This window comes from Drosophila ananassae, chromosome 3L (assembly GCF_017639315.1).
Source record: "Drosophila ananassae strain 14024-0371.13 chromosome 3L, ASM1763931v2, whole genome shotgun sequence".
In the NCBI taxonomy this organism is placed as follows: Eukaryota; Metazoa; Arthropoda; class Insecta; order Diptera; family Drosophilidae; genus Drosophila; species Drosophila ananassae.
The window spans coordinates 18,979,574-18,999,538 of NC_057929.1; the positions used below are offsets into that span (position 1 = coordinate 18,979,574).

The window sequence follows — 19,965 nt, forward strand, 5'->3', positions numbered from 1 at the left end:
TTCTTAGGGTGTCTATTGCATAATGTCGATCTTGGATCATCAGAAAACATTTTCTCCGTCTCTGGCTTGTTTGGATATGCAAATGAGCATACCAGAGAAGTAACTATGCTGCGGAGGGGCCTATGAAAAGCCGCCGCACACACTTCCTATACGCCAAACGTGTTTACTTCCCTTTGTTCAGAGCTATTTAGCCTTCACACTTGGCCGCAGAGTTCACGAACTGGTGACGGGTTTTGTGTTCAGCTTTAACGATTTAAGTTAACCTGCAGCCGTTGTTGCTGGATAGCTGGCTTTCGACTATTTTGCTCGTAGTTCAAGTTCAGGGTCGCCGGGGTGTACTAAAATGCAGGCTACAGAGTGCGGAAGTCCCCACTCATAATCATTTTAATTAGTGCCGAGACATAAACTAACTAGTTGGCTGGCTCGGGCGCTGGATTGGTTCATTCAACTTTGAGGCCGAGGCGGAGGCGGTGGCGGTGGCGGGATAATCCCAGCAGGAATGCTGACGGAAGATGCGTTTTTTGTGTGATTTAAAGCCATGTTCCTGTCCACCAGAGCCGAATGGCTCACTCCCTTGCCTGTTTTTCGAATCAAGCTAATCAGAAGAGCCGAAGACCCAGAGCGGGCCGGGGGCTGGAGCGGGAGCGGGAGTGACTGTCAACTTTCGCCTCGATTTATTTTTATTTTCGGGCGCCTCCGTGATAACACAGTGCCCCACAACCGTACGGTTCAAATTGGGGTTAGTGGCTCTGTGTTGGTGGCTGGGAGAACGGGCCGGGCCGGGCTGGGCTGGGCGCTGGCACTCGTACATTGTAGATATCAGCATTTAGCTGATAATGCACATTTGTGCTATTTATTTTGCTATGAAAACAGCTCTCTTTCTTTTCTTAACATAAACAATGTTTTGTTGCCTCGGCTCGCCTGTCCCCGTGTTTCCACAGTTCCATCGCGGCGATAAGATAAGGTCCCGGGTCTCAAGTAAATACGCTGTGGAGCAAACACCCGTCCCTCCGCCGCCCGGACGGCGGGGAAGTGGAATGCACACTAGAATTTCTGGAAGCGAAACGAAAGCGAAATTCTTTGTCCGATTTCTGAATGCGGGCAGGAAGTCACGTCAAGTGGTCAGTTGGCCGGGGTGCAGCCGGGAGTTTGATCGCATAATCACCTGAATATAGGCCATCCAATGCGTATTAACCTTAACTTTGAGCCATGGCCCAAGCCGCAAAAAAAACGATAAAAATCCCCAATTATTCGCATAATTTTGTTTCGCTTATTACTTTTCTGTGCCGAAAGTTTTATTTGTGCAGTTTAAACAATAAATTCGTGCCGTTGTCGGCGCCTAACCTTGTAACATTTTATTTTTTGTTTTTTTCTAAACAAATAGCAACAAGTGCGTGCTTATTTAACATTTCATTTTTTAACGTATATACATTTTGCGGCTTAACGTTTATTTGTTTAGCTTGAGTCATTTTTTATACATTTTTTTTTTGTTTTTTGCAAAAAACCTTCATGAAACAGCCGCTTTAGCGAACAACAAAAACAGAAACACCCACAGAAACAATCCGCGAATCAAAGAAATTTGTAACGCGCTGCTCTCAGCCTTCGACTCTCGGCATAGGTGCCTGCGGTCCAATCTGACACAGTTTCGGCCACTTTTACCCTCGAATACGTACACCCAGTGGTACTCCGCTGCCTAGTGCCATTACTCCGGTAGGCCGGCTCGTCCCGATTGACGTTTGGGCGAGCAATTAATAAATTTCTTAGTAATTGCAATTTCATGTCTCCCACACACCAATCCAACTGGCTGGTAGCCACTTTCTTTTTCTATTGTTTTTTCCATTGTTTCAGAGGTGTTTTTGGAGGTGTTTTGGGGCTTGGTAGGGTGCCTCTGCCGTAGGTGGAAAGCTCTTTGCATCAAAGCCCATAACAACGAAGATCGTAGGCATTTAATTAGTGCCCGATGAGAAGCTGTTTGTCACGCACCAAGTCTGTTCAATCCCGATATGATAAAAGTCCTGTAGATTTTCCAAAACTGCCTGGTTTTCGCATTATTTCTGAATGGATTTCGACTGCTTCTTGCGGTTTTCGCTAAATGCCCGCCTGATGAATGCAAATGGACTCCGCGGTCCCAATTATTTTCGATTTTCGGGTTTTGGTTTTCGGTTTGCATTGACAAAAAGCGCAAATCGTACTTGAACTAACCTGGCTCTCATGAGCGGAGTAACTGAAATAAATCGCCCTTTGTGCAGATACATCGTAGATGGGGAGCCTGGAGGGGAGTACCCGCTATAAAAACACTGTCATTGTTTTGTGTTTTCGTTGTATTGGTATTTTGCCTTCATTATTTTCATTATTTTTTTTTGAGCCGAAAAGTGAACAAGTTCGAGTGCGAAGGGGCGCTTGAAGGGGAATGTTAGGTGGGAAGGGCGCCGAGGTAGCTGGGAAATAACAATCATAAAAGCCTTTGCGAGAAAATCAGCGGGTATTAATCAAGACACGTGTTGATGACTTTGAAGTTGGGCTGGAACAAACGGATATATAAGCTGGAGACATGCATGTCAGATACATGTCGGAGATGAGACCTCCTATCCCACTTCGTAATTACAATACAACTCATTCCCGAGTAGTAAATTTTATCATTATAGGATCACAATGGAATCACCTTCCCAACTGATAGTATATCCAATACTTGTCGTTTAAGTTTTTGCGAACAGAAAAGTGTAGAAACTCTTTGAAACTTTAGAAAAATGTAAGAACTCATTTTAGTTTGATTCTTTTTAATGAGAAATCGCGAAATAGACCTACTAGGGTATTTCGACTTCGCCAAAAGCTGGCTCTATTACTCGTTTCATTGTTATTCTGATTGTTTTGGTTGCTGGGACTGGTAAAAATAATATGGTTAGAATTTTTCTGGCTAAAACGGTCGTTGACCCCGCTCAAGGTTAAACGCTGATGCGTAATAAAGAAACACAACAACAAAAGATGTTTCACACTCTTGGCCGAAAACGTGTGTTCTGCCAGCCAAAGTAAGAACCGAAATAATAATAATGCCCGCCATGTGCGTGCTCCCTCTGACCAGCCAGCCATCGCGTTCCCACTACAGTTTACTATTTGAAAATGTTACTACATTGTTAACAGGTGGGGTGTTGGGGCGGGAAAGGGAGTGCTCCGAATCGTAGAATTTTTATTTGAATGTATTATTTTCGTTCCATTTCTGCTGCGTCAGCGCACACGCGATTTGTGGTTGCTTTCGGTTTTGGTCTTGGACTTGGACTGGTATCGTGGCTCCTTGCTATTCTTACTTTTGGCCATTCTCGACTCTATTCCGGTCCACTCTGCCCACCTCTTTCTCACTATTTTCTTTTGTAATTACGTGATCGAAATAATTATGATGTTTATTGTGATTATCACTCCCGCTCAATGTCATGGCGAAATTGTGATTCTGTTTACTTTGGAGTGCTCCGGTCCTCCCCCTCTGCCAGCCCAGCTATCCCAGCCCAGCCACCTTTGTTTATTTTAAGCCATGTGTGAGCCGGCCTTTTGTTCTTTTTCCTTTTTAAACAAACATTATTATTTCGGTGGGTGCTTTTCTATTAAAATAACAATGCCGCAATCAAAAGTGATTTATTAAATTTTTCAACATTTTTGTTTCCATTTCCCTTTATGGTAAGCAGTTTTAAAACTTACTTCTTTCGACTTGGATCTTTGAGGTTTTCCTCAGCGCTGAGCATTGAAAGTTTGTAGCCTAAGTCTTTTGATTGCAAAGAGGCAGGAGGCAGAGGCAAAAGGCAGACCGAGAAAATCTAAAAATGTTTCCGATTTTCATTGAAATTTATTTGTAAATTGTAAATATTTATGATTATGGGATTATAATTAGTTTATATAAAAAAAAAAGAGTCAGAGGTGTAGCGCTGTATAATACTATCTAATACAAGAGAGTTTCAATAAACTGTCAAGTAAACCTTAATTGGAGTGAGTCTTTTAGGTTCCTTTTGGTAGTTATTTATGTGTTAGTTCTTTTTATTTTTTTAGAAAATTTCCCCTCGCATTTCCATTTATTTTATCGGAAATTTGTACTTTGTGGCACTCGTCGATGTCTAGATCCAGGTACCCGGGTGTCCAAGCTATCTGTGAGTAACTACCACTAGGGCCAGCCACATACTATCTGCTGCGACTGCAAAGCCCCGATCAACATCAAGCCACCTGCCGCCTGATCCACCGGAACCGGAGCTGAAAGACGCATTTTCAATGAGTTTGCTGCTGTTGCTTTCGGCCAAAAGGCCCAAAACGGCCGAAAGCAGCAGCCGTCGCTCGACTGAATTTATTTCAATCCTTTAAGCACTAATTTTAAATTAGATTCCAATTGCTGCCGTCTCCGCAGCGTCGTCCTTCGTCCGATCCGAGCCCTTGAAGGTCTGCCGGCCCGAAATTGGCAGCTGTTGCGGTTACCGTTGAAGCATCTGCCGCAGAGTCTACTTCTACTCGAGGCCGGGCCGGGCCGGGTTAGGCTGAGGCGGCTGAGGCGGGCTCTCCACCATTTATTTATATTTTTAAGTAGTTTGCAAATGCTTTTGATCCTTTTTCAGTTTGCGATTTTTATCGATTTTGAAAATTTAATTGGCAAGACAAAGAACAGAGCCGGAAGAATGAATGCAAAGCATTTTCCAGCAATTTTATTTCGCCTGCCGGCCTGTCGGTCTGCGTTATCTGCATCTGACTAATAATTGGCCCGGGGGCTTAGAGAGTGTCCGACCATTTATAATGCTACGCCTGTGGCTCACGCAACCGAGTGTCAAAGTGGATCGCTCAATTACTCCTACCACTAGGTAGGAGTACACACGCCTCGCGTGGTGCCACGCAGGAGGAGGCCGTGTTCATGAAACCAGAGTTGTCAGTTTACGCAACTGGAATATTCCATATTTTTTCAAAATTAGAATAAGGAAAAGGAGTATATATGAAGAAATATGTGAAGTTTCTGGGGAGCAATGAGTTTTTAATAAAACGATGAAATCATTGCTTAGATAGATGTTTGCTAAAGGCTTGATTAATTATCTCACATTGTCTGGGCGTGCCAGCCGCGGCTAAGGAATGGCCGAATGCCATGCAAGCCATGACTAATGAAAGCCCCTCCAGTCCCTTCCTAAAGACATAAAATTAAAAAGAAAGGAAACACGAACTCCAAGCCGATAACACATGGTAAATATGACAAAAACAGCGACGGGGGTCGCCGGAGAATCTCTGCCGCGAGAGGTGGGGGCTGTGCGGTGCCTTTCGATACCCAGCACATTCCGGCGAAATACCCAGTCAGAACCGATTCGCCTGCAATTTTAAATTAGTACACACCCGAATCGGGAGAAACCACAAACAGCCAAAAATGTTCCACAGCATTAATGGGCTGGGCCGTGAGTCGGGGCCTGAGTCGCCCAGAATGCATTTTCGGTCGAGGCTGAAATTAAATTATTTGACAAAGCCACTCCGTCAGGCAATCCGCCCCGGAGGGCCACCCCCGCTCGTTCTAAGGGAAGAAGTTGTCGCAGAAAGCTTCAGCTGCAGCGTAGAAGCGGCAGAGATGTGCTTGCCCCAATAAATCAAATCTGTGCCCCATTTGACAGTCATTGGGCTCGTCCTCCGCCCTCCTGGTCCTCGCCCTGGCCTGTGTTCTTAATGTATGCCTTTGTGTGGCTGTACGAGCGGCCCTCCTTGCCGATTTCTTTGCATACAGCCTGAGAGCCTAATGCCATTAAAATGCACACAAGAGGAGGGCAGAAACACTCGAACGGCGACCAGAGAATTTGTCGCTTATTTGAAATGCGGCATGACAAATGTTTGCTGCCTAAATTAAACAACATTTGCATCGGGGGAAAGCGAACCGGAAGTCGGCTTGGGACTTGTGTGTGTTTTGGGTTAAGGTTACAATTTTATCATCAAGAAGTGGCTGCCCGTACTGATGTTTTGTTGAGTGTTGAGATCTTAGCCCCGAAGTGGATGTCCAAATATCTTTGCAATTACTAACTCGCTCCTAACTTGTAGCGGCAGTGCCTTGTTTTTAAAAAATAATCAAGTACCATAATAATTTAAAAAATATGAATAAATTAACTTTCTGTTTTTTATTATTTTCTCATACCATTAAACTTCAATTTTTTGTTCTTCGCTTGCCGTCACTTTTCGACGGGGAAATACTATATTGTCTTACCCTTTAATACATCTAACACACACGCTGGTATATATACTATAACTCAGGGGTATTGTTGCCAAAAAAGAGAGAGAAGACTCATAAATTCCATTAATCATTTCGCAAAAAATAAAGGCACAAATAATAAACAAAAAGAGGCGAATTTCTTGTCTGTCTCTGGGTCTGGGTCTGTGTCTGTTTTTGTGTTTTGAAGAGCAGTGGCGAGCCAAGTTCAATAGAACTTGTTTCGAATTTAGTGCCTAAACACGCACACAAACACACACACACACAGACACTCCGATTCCAACTTGGCCAACATGACCAAGCCGTTTCTGTGCAAAGCCAAGATCATGCCTTTGGGGCTCGGGCTCTCCGGCAAGCTCCGGCGAGACTTGGAACATGCGACTAGCGCGAAACTTGATTAAAAATTCAAGGCCATGTTGTGGCACAAACGAGCGTTTGAAACGATCCGAGCTGATCCGAAATAAAACGAAACGAAAGCACGTAGACAAGACCAAAGCAGCCCCAACCAGATCCCAGCCCAACCCCCCAACCCCCAGATCCCGGCTTCAGCTTCAGCCCACAGCCTGCGTCCAAGATCAGATATTGCGAGTCTGGAGCTGTTGTTTAGAAAGCGGCGGTGCAGCTCGACGGCGTGTATCTGCAAGATACAGATAACCGGCTCGATATCAAGATCGCAGCCCAGTCCGTTTGCCCAGTGCACTCGTTGCACTTGCCAAGCCTACTTAGACGCAAAAACTAGTTGCCGACCATGGCCGTCGCGGCTGAAAGTAGTTTCCACTTGTGGGAAATGCTGCCACTGCCACTTGGCTTGTTTCTCCTCTAGGTTTTCATTTTTATTCGCCAGTGCTGCTCGCCCCGCTTCTCCAGGCCAGCTCACACAGTTCTGTTCCAACGCATGCCGAGCATTTTCCATCAAATCCAAATAGTCGCGATCAGAATCGGCCTGTCGGGCTGCCTGGGCCACTTACTTTGGATGCTGATTTGTAAATTTTCGGTCCGTATTCGCGAGACTTAATTAAATTTTGCTTAATTGCCTTCAGGTGGGCCGGCAACTTTCCGTAATAGCAATTAGCCGGCCAATGGGGCGAAAGCGAAATCCAAGTCGAGAACTAATTTATTCGATATTTCGATTTTAACACGCAGTAGCTGCCAATTCCGCTCTTCCTAACTGCAACCTTTTTGCCTCCTCGCAGCTACCTGTGAGAAGTACCTAAAGAACTTCTGCTGCCTCCCATTTGACCAGTTGACTGCGGAGATGCGATGATCGCATGTTTATAAATAGTGGTGGAAGCGCCAGATCCGAGAGCGACTTCAGAACTTCCCGCCACTCTCGACGCGGTCTTACCTTGGGGCTGGGTTTCGCTTACCGGGCCAAGAAAATTGCTTGGCTTAGGCAGGCCCGTAATTAAAGTGGCCAGCGGAAGTGAGCCGAGCTGTGAAGTTCAGCTGGTTTTTGCCGAGTGTCGTGCGGAAATGTAATGGGAGCTGCATGCACTAGGTCGACCCACCAGCCAGCCCAGCCAGCCCAGCCGCAGTCCGCATTAGATAGACCCTTGCCAGTGAGCATGTACCTCGTTTCTGTTTCTTGCCGGTAATGTCGGTAATGACACATGACAACAGCCAGTCAGCCTGAAAATATCAAATGATGTTGCCCGCTCACCCTCGCTGCTTCTGTCAGGCGAGCCCACGCGGGGGGCCACTTTCGACTGGTACCTGTACTTGCGCTACATACTCGTATCTGCACACCTCTGTGCGAAGTTATCTTTGGCAATCGCCGCCCACACTCGCCACTCGCCGTTGCCCGCCGAGCACATTCGAATTCGAAAATAGGCAGCCAGCCGCAGCTGCCTTTGCGCAATTTCTTTTTGGGAGCAAAAAAGCGCTTGACAGGCGGCAGGCAGAAATCCTATGACTGACAAGTTGCCCCTTGACACACATTTTATCATGGCAACGCCAAAAATAAAATAAATAAGTTGTTTTCAATAAAAAACACAGCGGCGGCGAAATGTGCTCAGCAATTGGCACAAAGCAAAGTCGCTGGTCCGGACCGGAGAACTCGGCTCCCAAAAACAATATAATAATGACAAATTGCAGCCGATTCGGCCAACGAAGGCTGCTACGATTAGTCGGGGCGCAACAGAGGTGGCAAATGGGGGCTATTAGGATTACGGGGCACGCATGTCTGTGTGGAAGCATGGTCTAAGGTGAATAATGCCTGCCATCTGTCAAAAAGCTGAAAAGGCGGAAGTTGGCAATTTATTTCTCCTTCTTCTTGATTTTTTGAGTTTTTTTTAATCGATTAATAATATAGGAACTAGTTAATCAGATCATTAGATCAGTGAGTCCATTCCATATGTTCTGATGGGCTTTGAGAGGAATATTACAGCCAAGGGCGGGAAGGTGTCCCATTGCCGTTTTTCATTCTGTCACATAATACGTGGAACCCCATCCCCGACCGATCGGTGTCTCGACTTCTGCATTGAATTCTTCCAGGCTATGCACAAACCGACAATCGAATTCTTGGGCTTCAAAATTAGCTTGCTAAAAACACAAATTCGTGGAAGTGAATTCTGCAATATCGAGCGAATACTCGGCTTCTGCCATTCGCGTTTCTCTTCCACTCGAAGAGGTTTGCGACTCGTTTTTCAGCCAAAGGCAGCGTTGTAATGCAATATGCCCTGTACCCATACACATGACCACGGAGCATGTATGTTTCTGCTGTCCTCGACAAAAGAATTTCCCACAATGTCAAGAGCCGGTGAAATCGCGCATACGCACAGTTGGCGGCCATGGGCGAAGTACGGGGAAAATTTGTGTTAGCTGGCCAGGCAGCCGGCAGCTTGGCAAGTAAAGCATTAAATTCGTTATTTTTCCGGTCGGAGTGAGTTGCCTCGTAGGTGTTCACAAAAGCCAACAAGTGTGCAACTTCCCAGTGGCATTTTGGAAGAAACTCTTTGAGGCTCTGTTGCCGAAGGTCTTGAATTTTCAGTTAGACTTTTGCCTTTCTTAGCCAGTTCCATACTGAAAGGTGGATACCCCAACCCGCCCATTGATGCAGAGCGCTCTTAATGCATTATCTCCCTCCTTTCGCCCCAAGCCCTCCTGTCTGGGAGTGACGTAAATGGCTTCAAGGACGCACACCAGCCCGAGCGGGTCAGACGGTTTAATAATAAACAAGAGCTATGGCAACTGGTTCACGCACAGATGTGGCGTACAAGCGTCTGTCGCTCAATAAAATTACTGACCAGCAACAAGGCAGCTAACACTTAAGCACAATGACAAGTCTGCCGCCAAGACAACAAAGCCCGTGGATGAAAAGATGCTGGAATCCTCCAGAGCTGCATAACTACATTTTGATATTTTCATAACAATAACAATATCTCGTAAGTGCCTGGGGCATGGATCTCGCGAAAAGGGAGGTAGTCTGATCCAGACGGGGTTACTTTCCTTCGATGCAACAAGGTCGCACTGTTCTGTCTGCAGAGATTTCATTTAATTTTCAATTAAAACTTCCGCTGCTGGAGCTCCTATTACGTAATTAATTAATAGTAACTGCGAAAAGTGAATTGTGGTGCTGATACCTTCCAGGCCCTGAACATCTCTTAGGGAAGCTCCCCCCCTCCCAAGATACCTTTTAGGAAATAGATCTGAGTGGGTATGAGTCTAAGCACTATGGGGGCCTCTACCCACCGATATCCGAGCGCGACTGACTGTGACGCTTTTGTGAGCAGCACTGTAACTTCTTCATTTCTTTGCCCATCTATTTCATCTTTTATTCTCAAGTTTGTTTTTCCATTTTCCCCGCTCGCTTTTGCATTGTGCTTCTTAATGGCTTCAGTCCGCCGCCATTTGTTCTGCGCTCCATTGTTTTGTCCAGAAGTTCCCGAGTTGTCCGACTTCCCTCCCTGCCCTTGGAACTCTCCCGTACAGACGAGGGCGGAAGAATAGATAAGGCTTTCTCGAAGAGAACGTGCGAGGAATATCTCCTTAAATGTGTAGGATCTTGCATCGCGTCAGACTTATAATAAAGCCGGGCACCAACACTAAGAACGTGGCCGCAGGTGTAGCCTGGGAGCTTGGCTGGGATCGCAGCCAGCCAGTGTTGGCGAATTCGCCGAGCACCCCGCACATGGGCATGTCGAACATATGTTGTCTATAAAAAGAAATTGTAAACAATGCTGCGCCCCACACAGAACGGGCCATGCAAGTAAATGCAGGGAGCACACACACATGTTGTTGGGGCAGGAATGCGCCAAAAGGGGCGGGATTTCTCCCACACAAGAGTTACATAGGGTGTACGAGTAGTGGTGTTGGGTGGTGCGCGGAAGGTTCGTTAAGAGGAGTGGATGATTACAGAGTTTTTAATTAAAATTTAAACATTTAGAAGTATACTTTATAGATTTACATTTAAAAATGGACCAATAGTTGGTGGGTTTTCTGAATCGAAAACGATAACAAACAGCTCAAGGAGCCAGAAGAGGCAGCGCCAGAGAACGCGTTGGGAAACACACGAAAGGTCATGCGACGACCCTCGTCTAAATGTCGACCTGTGCTCAAAGTAGGTTAAAAAGCATTTTTCAGCCACCCAGGACACACAGTGCATTCCCTCCTTCTCGAAATGCCCGTCCGTATCGGTGTCGGTGTCGGTGTCCGTGTCCCTGCCCCTGGTCAGAAACACGAAAGTACATGGCTAGGCGGCAACATGCCAACGAACTGAAAAAATCAATTTTTCCGCCATATACGGTGGGCGCCCAAAGGGGGTTTCTGGGGGCCGTGGGGTGGCAAAACGTGCCTAACAACTGACAAACTCGTGCAAAATAAATTGCAGCCTTGCACTAGAGAACCCCTCAAACGGCAAAACGTGTGCAACCCCAAACAACCGACAGGGACGGGATGCGGCTGAGAGCGAGAGAGTGCATCGGACATGCGCTGGCTGCGGTACAGTTTTTCGACTCCGATTCTCGCTTGGCGCTACACCATGCACCCCAACCTACCCCGCTCCCCCGCCCACCTGCAGAGCATGGGGCAGCCTTTGGGAGGCCGTGTTGATTTTGGCCTTAGCTACTCGGCCGGCTGGCCATCACAAACCATCCTAGCTACGGACAAAGCCAAGGCGACCACCCTTCCACCCGCCCTCCTCCCTTCGAGCCTTTTCGGTGGTTAGTTGGCCCGCTCAACGTATTTTGATTTAGGGTCGTCGGCTTTCGTTTACGTAATCGCCAGCAATGTCGCCATAGGCAAAGTGGTAGGTCCTTGGTCAATAAAGTCCGTGATTGGCGGTGTCCAGAGAAAATGTGTCAATGGTGGTGGAGTTGTGAGGTGGACTTGGGAGATCGCTTTGGATTATCGATTGAGAAAGTGGACAAGTCTTGAGAGGTCTACTAACTTGACTTGCATGAGCTAATCCGGCTAGTTAGTCGATGGCCGCATTTGTTAAATTTCCTAAAATCAATAATATTTCGAGCCATCTCTCCCATTCGAAATGAACTTCCACAAGAATATACTTTGGAGGAAACTTAAAGCTGAATCCCAGATAAATTGCAATCTCCCTTCTCCTATATGCTTCTCCTATATTCTTGTCTCGCTTGCTCCCCGATTTTCGCCACATTTCTCTATCCCTTATATCCCATACCCCCAGCTCCATGCAGTTCATATCGCATCCAAGTCCACAAACACAGAGACGGGAAATCGGACAAACAAACTTTACCTCGCCTGGCTTTTTCACGACTAGACTGCAACTTGCTAATATCCGAGGGCGGTGGAATGGGCAGATGGGCAGAAGGGGGGGAGCTTTTTATTCCGCTTGCCAGCTATCCGCACAGAAGACGCTATTTGCATAGGGCCTCTGCCCTCCCTCCGCCCTCCGCCCTGTCTTCTTTTTGTGCAAAGCAGTGAACACACAAACAACAAGCCGCTTAAAAATATTGCATTCACGGCGCACATACACGGACGCACACGGGGAGGAGGGAGCACACAAAAGAAGAGTTTGCCGTAGGAACAGAGCCGTACGACAACGCCAACGGGAGCAGCAACAAAAGTTTTATTTCTTCTCCTAGAACAAAAACTGTGTGAAAAAATAAATGCAAATGCAAATGCACGGCAGAACGAAATGCACGCAAACGAACCCGAAGGGAGAACTTACCTACACCACGGCGGAAGCTTGTGCGACATGCACTCCGCTCTCGCTCTCGCACTCACACACAGCCACTCTTGCTGCACCAGGGTACCAGGTGCGAGGGACGGGGCTGACAGGGACGTCGGCAGTGGCACTGGCAATGCCAAAGGCAAACTGCATATTTTTCGAGGCCTACATCAACATTTTTCAGCTTTTGCGGCAAGGGCGTCGGAAGGGAGGCGGAAGCGAACAGATGAGGGGCCAGAGAGCGAGTGAGCTTTCTCGCCAGAGAGGATAGCTCGGAGAGTGCATTTGCAGAGTACACAGGGCTGACGTAAAGCTAGCCTATCTCCGTACATACATACATACATGCATATGTACGACGAGTGTTTTTACATAAATAATATTTCTGGAGTGCTTATCTGAAAGAATGTTTATTTGATGTTTATTTTAACCTAAACTTCTATATATATAATTATCGGCCTATTTTAATCGTGATTCAAATGAGAGTTATACGACGTACCCGGTACTTGGCTAAAATCCATTTTTCTTGCCTACTTCTCGGGGCGAAACGGAACAGAAACTACACCATTACTTATTTCCCAATATCATTTGCACGTAATCCCCTATACTACGATTTCTGGTCTAAAAATACTTTGAGAAGCAGAGGGAAGCCTTGTTTGGCCAGAGCCCTCGTAGAGAGGCTTGCCTTTTTAGGAATGGAGATTCAGGTTCGAGTGCAGCTACCACGTTCCTCCCTCCTTCCGCTCCCTAACTCCGCCACGGAACTGCCTGGGAGCCGCGCTTGCACGGGCTATGTAGGTATGTAGTGCGCCCAGTGAACGGAGCGGAGCGGAGCCCGAATGTCCAAGCACAATAACACAATGAACTCGAAATGTGCGCAGCCCCATCGGGAAGGGCGTGCTGGTGGAGCCGGGCGGAATCAGGGGTGTCTTTTGTGCGCCGCTGTTGCCGTTTCGATGTCTGTTTTTTCAATGCATCCAGAGCTTTGCGCCTTTGTTTCTTCCACGACGGTTCAGTGTTCTCCTCTTCCACTGCGTGCAATGGGCCAAATGGCGTTCCACTGGCTTAAAATCAAGTATGCTCCACTGTACATACATATGTAGGCAAGTCGGAGGGTAATTACCAGCTGACTCGAAGACTTTATGCAAGAACTCGCTGTTGGTGTGGGATATGTACATACATATCTGTGTAATGGGAATCACCTGGCGGCTGCCTCGGTTGCGACGAGATTATCCCATCGGACCTAGGCTCATATTCGCCAACTTTCCTTTGAACGTGGGCCGGGGGGCGGTGGAGCCACTGCCGGCTTAGACAAGCTGGTTTCGCCATCAGGTTTTTACTTTTAGCCACACGATTTCCCTGCCGCAGAGCAGCGGCAGCAGCAATTTTCCACATTTTACTCTCCATACTCGCACTGGAGTGCAGTGAAAATGCAGTCGTGCTGGCGTCTCTGCATTTTCCATGAGCCGCTGGAGCAGACCAAGTTTGCATGACGCCGTCGTTTATTTCGTTTTCCCCCTCTCCGCTGACAGTGAAATTGAAACGCAGCGCCTGCCGCAAGGGAGGGAAAGTATTGGAGAGCCGCACCACGCCACGCCAAGCCAGAGCCATCGGGCGTATGGGTAATATGTTGCGGGGTGGAGTGGGAGGGAAATGGGATGGGGACTCGTTGCAGAAAACTGTGTTAGGCCGACAATGCACTGCGTTGCACTCGGCTGCAGTTGAAGCACGCGAGGCAGGACGACGGGCGGACCCAGGAGGGGGAGCTGCACTTGTGGCCAAGTGACGTCTTAGCCGCCTTGGCTTTGCGCCCTCCGCCCTAGCTCCTGCTCCAGGGCCATCGTCTTAGCGAAGTGTCTGATCCGTGTCTTGCGTTGGTTGGTGCTGTCATTGTCATTCCTCTGGCTGCATCACTTGCAACAATAGCACGCCTTTTTGTCATATCTTTTTATCTACTTATGTGCCACCAATGGCCGCCCCTTTCTAACTGCCCCCCTCCGGCCCGCCTTGGCCCGCTTGGCGCCTTGTAGACTTGTAGAGAACTTGCACTTTGAATTCCGTGTCCCTCGGAGGGAGTGCTGCGAACGTGACTATTCACATAACGTATCTCCAGCACCATTCATAGTTCCCGTCGCCTCAACACAAGCCCCATTAATCGCAATCGATAATGGGACATGATGACTTGATGGTTTGTGGACGAAACTACAAAACCCATTTCTTTTATGTTGGCAACTGTTTACATTGGAGCTAAAGGGACTTCCTACGCTGAAGCCGATGTCGATCATTCAGATTAGGCTACTCTAATCATACTTCATGTCCGATTTTCGTACTATCCCCGGGGTAAGGGCTATCCGATTCTATAGCTTATCTTCAAAGCCTTAGCTAGAAGTGCTTCTCCATCCTGCATTCAATAATTTCGTGGCGTGATTTTCGTCAACCAAGAGTCACTTCCATTGACTTTGAGCAGCAGAGTTAATTGAATTTTAAATTTCACGGAGCGACAGCTTCGGGGATGGACAGAGCGAAACCCCGTTTCCCAGATATACATACCAATACAGGGCTGCGGATTATGAAGCCAGTAGCCTTTCAATTTGTATTCGGAGCTTGCAAAACATGCTAATGGCCGAGAACATAGAACTGTGCAGGAAATTTATTTATTTGGGTCTAATGTTTTATGGATCGCCCGCTGAAATAATCCATACTAATTCGTACCGCCTCCCGCTTCTTTCGCCCGACAGGTCGCGACGATCTCTCGCCCTCGAGCAGCCTGAACGGGTACTCCGCCAACGAAAGCTGCGATGCGAAGAAGAGCAAGAAGGGCCCGGCGCCGCGGGTGCAGGAGGAGCTGTGCCTGGTCTGCGGGGACCGGGCCTCCGGCTACCACTACAATGCACTGACCTGCGAGGGCTGCAAGGGCTTCTTCCGGCGGAGCGTCACCAAGAGCGCCGTGTACTGCTGCAAGTTCGGACGGGCCTGCGAGATGGACATGTACATGCGGCGCAAGTGCCAGGAGTGCCGCCTTAAGAAGTGCCTGGCCGTGGGCATGAGGCCGGAGTGTGTCGTCCCGGAGAACCAGTGCGCGATGAAGCGGCGCGAGAAGAAGGCCCAGAAGGAGAAGGACAAGATGACTACGTCGCCCAGCTCGCAGCATGGTGGCAATGGCGGCGGCTTGGGCTCGGGCGGCACCCACGACTTTGTGAAGAAGGAGATCCTCGATCTAATGACCTGCGAGGCGCCGCAGCACGCCACGATTCCGGTAAGTATAGCATCATAGCCCCGCCACCAAAATCCTGGCTAACGCCTAACGCTCTTCTCTTTCCTCGCTCCAGCTACTACCTGATGATATTTTGGCCAAGTGTCAAGCGCGCAATATACCTCCGCTAACGTACAATCAGTTGGCTGTTATATACAAACTAATTTGGTACCAGGACGGCTACGAGCAGCCATCCGAAGAGGATCTCAAGCGTATAATGGTAGGTTCTGAGCAGGGCCCTGGAAACACTGAGTGCTGCAACTTCGTTTCCTTTGCAGAGTCAACCCGATGAGAACGAGAGCCAGACGGACGTCAGTTTTCGACACATCACCGAGATAACCATTCTCACAGTTCAGTTGATTGTCGAATTTGCGAAAGGTTTACCAGCGTTTACAAAAATACCCCAGGAGGATCAGATAACGTTACTGAAGGTAAGTAGTCCCCTGGCTTCAAGTGGCAGAACCTTGAGTATAACTGGTGTGGATTATTCGCAGGCCTGCTCGTCCGAGGTAATGATGTTGCGTATGGCCCGCAGATACGACCACAACTCAGACTCCATTTTCTTCGCGAACAATCGATCCTACACACGGGACTCGTACAAAATGGCCGGAATGGCTGACAACATTGAAGACCTGCTGCATTTCTGCCGACAAATGTTCTCGATGAAGGTGGACAACGTCGAGTACGCTCTACTCACTGCCATTGTGATCTTTTCGGACCGACCGGGCTTGGAGAAGGCTAAACTAGTCGAAGAGATCCAAAGCTACTACATCGACACGCTACGCATTTATATACTCAACCGCCACTGCGGCGACTCCATGAGCCTCGTCTTCTACGCCAAGCTGCTGTCCATCCTCACCGAGCTGCGCACCCTGGGCAACCAGAACGCCGAGATGTGCTTCTCGCTGAAGCTCAAGAACCGCAAGCTCCCCAAGTTCCTCGAGGAAATCTGGGACGTGCATGCCATCCCTCCCTCGGTTCAGTCACATCTGCAGGTCACCCAGGAGGACAACGAGCGTTTGGAGCGGGCCGAACGTATGCGGACCTCTGTCGGTGGCGCTATTACCTCGGGCATAGACTCCGAGACCGCTTCCACCTCGGCGGCGGCAGCGGCCCAGCACCAGCCCCAGTCACAGCCGCAGCCGCAGCCGCAGCCACAACTCCCACCTCAGCTCCAGCCGCAGCATCTTCCTGTCTCCGTTTCCGTTCCTGTGCCCGCATCCGTTTCCGGTTCCGTGTCGGCAGTCAGTACAAGCAGCGACTACATCGGGGGCGGTGGGGCCTTGGGGCCCACGACCGCTGCCGCCACCTCTTCTACCAGCATCACTGCCGCCGTGCCCGCTAGCTCGACCACGCCAGGGGTGGCCATGGGCAACGGGGTAGGAGTGGGCATGGGTGTGGGCGGGAACGTCAGCATGTACGCAAACGCCCAGACGGCGATGGCGCTGATGGGCGTGGCTCTGCATCCACACCAGGAGCAGCTCATCGGCGGAGTGTCTGTCAAGTCGGAGCACTCGACGACGGCATAGCAGACACAGCAACAGCAGCAGCAGCTACACCAACACCACCACCACCACCACCAAGAGAATATCGGTGTCCTGCTTGACTAGGAAAGGCAGCTAAACCCACACACTCCCCATCTTCCTCTCCCGACACAGATGGAGAATTGCGCCGCGGGGTTGGGGAATTCTCCTCAGGAGGGCGAGGAAACGAATTATTAATGATGGACAAGCGTAAACTGCAGTTATTTAGTCTTAAGCCTGCAAATATTAGAGTTTAGGCATTATTCATTTGACTAAACATTTAAAATATACTATTAACTATTATACGGAAGCTTATTCGGAACAAGCTTAAAAACAATTGGACAAGCGCATTGAGAGAGACAGAGAGGTGGAGAGAGTGAGAGTGAGACAAGATATATGAACGGAGAACAAATGAAAATCAATTGAAATAATAGAATCCATTTTTTTGTGGGCAGAGCACGGATTTGTGCCGCGCACAATCATTTCTCGAATTTGGTTTTTCAAGTTGATTCTCCAACTGCATGCGACACAGATCCGGAGGGAATAGAAACAGCAGAGCGACAACAGAGAGAAGAGAATAAAGATTGTTTATATATAAAATATATAAATTTACATTAAATTACTAAACATAAACTTAATGAAAGCAACTGTATAATATTAAATCATAACCCCTAACTCTTACCATAATGAAACGAGTAAATCTGAAACGAGTAAATCTGTTAAATAAGCATAATAACTAAATACACATTTAAGTTAATTCAAACAACAAACTCTAAAAAACACGCAAAACTTGGACTGATTTTATAAATATTTTTTATTAATAACGAAGGCAAAACTGTAAAAATATTACAAAAAAAGCGAAACAAAGCAAATAAGAGAATATATTAATATTTTTTTTATGCCCTCCTTATATTTTTAAAAATGAGAATTTAAATTCTAAGATTCTGATAATTTCCACCCAAAAAAGTGTTTGCAAACAAAATCCAAGATTCTTTAGAAATTGGCATCGTTTTCTAGGCATTTTTTAAACAAAATTTTTATATTGAAAAATTAATGAAATTAAAGTGATTGGAGTTTTACTCAAAACCAAAAGGCATCAAAAGGTATTAAGTCTTAAACGAAACAAAAATTGTAATTCAAATATTTTACTGGTTATGTTCAATCACTTTGGTAACCTGCACACCCACAGTTCACCAAAAGACTTCAATATTTATTATACGAATTATATTTGTATTTCAAAATTCGAAATCAAAATTTATTTTATAAAAAAAAACCACATTAACGTGCAAATTGGTTTACTTTGGCAATTTATAATGTAATGCAATTTATTTTCAAACAATTTTTAGGTCTATTAGTTCCCTTTAGTTTTGAACTGTACATTTTTTAATTGTTGGCCTTATTTTAACTTAAATCAAATTTATTCTAATTTTAGTAAAATTTTTGTTTGCAAACGGAGACAAGAAAAACTTGTAAAATAGTAACACGCTGAAAGTAAGGATAAAAGTGGAACTCTTTTATTGTGTAGAAAAAAATAATACATACATCTTAGCTTTCTAAATGAATTGTGCAATTTTTTATTTTTACTACTAATTTAATTTAAGTACCTATATATTTTTACCCACAAACACACACAAACAGCCACAGCCACATAATTAAATCTTTAAGTAAACTTAATTTATAAAAACGAACTACAACTACAAGTAGCATGAATATAATGGAAGCAACTCAAATTAAACGAGCACCTTGCTTTAAATAAGAGAATTCTAATTAAATATAGCCTGCACTTGGACAAAGAGAATTCAGTGAATTATTTAATTGTAGTACTCGTATTCGGGCTTTGTGTTCGAACTTCGAACTTTGAACTTCGAAGGCTTCCCGGATGGGGAACTGCAGCGAAAGATCCAAAACCCAAAATACGCGATGACGGACATCGCTCATCAAACTCATTATGTTTCGTTTTTTACAATTGGTTTAAGTTCGATGATTTTTAGCATGCACTCGCACGTTCAATTATTATTATACAAAATACCTAACCTAATAAATTTATTCATAACTTGTTTTATAGTTCATGTAATGTAAAATATTAAACCCTATCGTAATATGGAACATTTGTACCAGTCTACATAATGAAATATGTGGTAGATACGAAAGCAACCAAGATATATACAATATACATGAGAATATGTTGAAACAAAGCAAAACAAGAAGTTGAAAAAAGAAAAACGTAATCCCCCAGTGTTTTTATTTTATTTGACTATTTTTTGATTCTTCTCGAGCACACGGTACACATGTATGTGTATATGTATTTATGTAATTTTTGCTTGCTAGGACAAAGAGGAGCAAACTATTGGGATGAGCGCAAAGACTTAGGAGCTAGAAATTCAGAATTTGAACAAGTTTGCTTGCGAAGCAAATGGCTGTGAAATTGGCTTAGAACGAAAGCAAAAAGATGAAGAGGTTTGTAGGTAAGAAGCGGTTTGTATCTTGTCAAAATTTAGTTTATTATTAGTTAATAATCCGTTCGAAGGGTGAAACAGGAGAGGAAGAAATTGCTATTTAATAGCTTTAGAAATTGAAAGGTCCTTACTTTGCTAGCCCCGTTTTGTAGTTCCCTATGTGCAAAGATTATCGCCATTATTCAAAGTATTCACATCGGAAATCCTGGTCGACGTCGAGTGTTAAAATAGAATAAGATAAGCTTGAACTACCCTTAAAAGGAGAAAGATCCTGTCGATATCTTTCGAAAATAGCACTATAAGATTCCCAAGAGTTGTAAATATATACACATATATATAATTATACACTTAATGATTACAGTTACAAAGCCCTCGCTTTGTAAGACGACAACAAAGAA

General features: G+C 46.2%; 1 protein-coding gene across 4 annotated transcripts in view; it reads left to right on the plus strand.

Moving 5' to 3' along the window:
- The window catches only part of LOC6496654 (ecdysone receptor), a 58,043-nt gene extending 38,704 nt beyond the window's left edge, over nucleotides 1–19,339 (plus strand). For all 4 annotated transcript variants that reach the window (XM_032455709.2, XM_001961304.4, XM_044715621.1 and 1 more), the window contains 4 exons: nucleotides 15,074–15,591; nucleotides 15,665–15,808; nucleotides 15,867–16,019; nucleotides 16,083–19,339. In XM_032455709.2, coding sequence (XP_032311600.1) covers nucleotides 15,074–15,591; nucleotides 15,665–15,808; nucleotides 15,867–16,019; nucleotides 16,083–17,117 — 1,850 coding nt within the window. In that variant the 3' untranslated portion in view covers nucleotides 17,118–19,339. The remainder of the gene's footprint in view (nucleotides 1–15,073; nucleotides 15,592–15,664; nucleotides 15,809–15,866; nucleotides 16,020–16,082) is intronic.
- The last annotated feature ends 626 nt before the right edge of the window (nucleotides 19,340–19,965 follow it).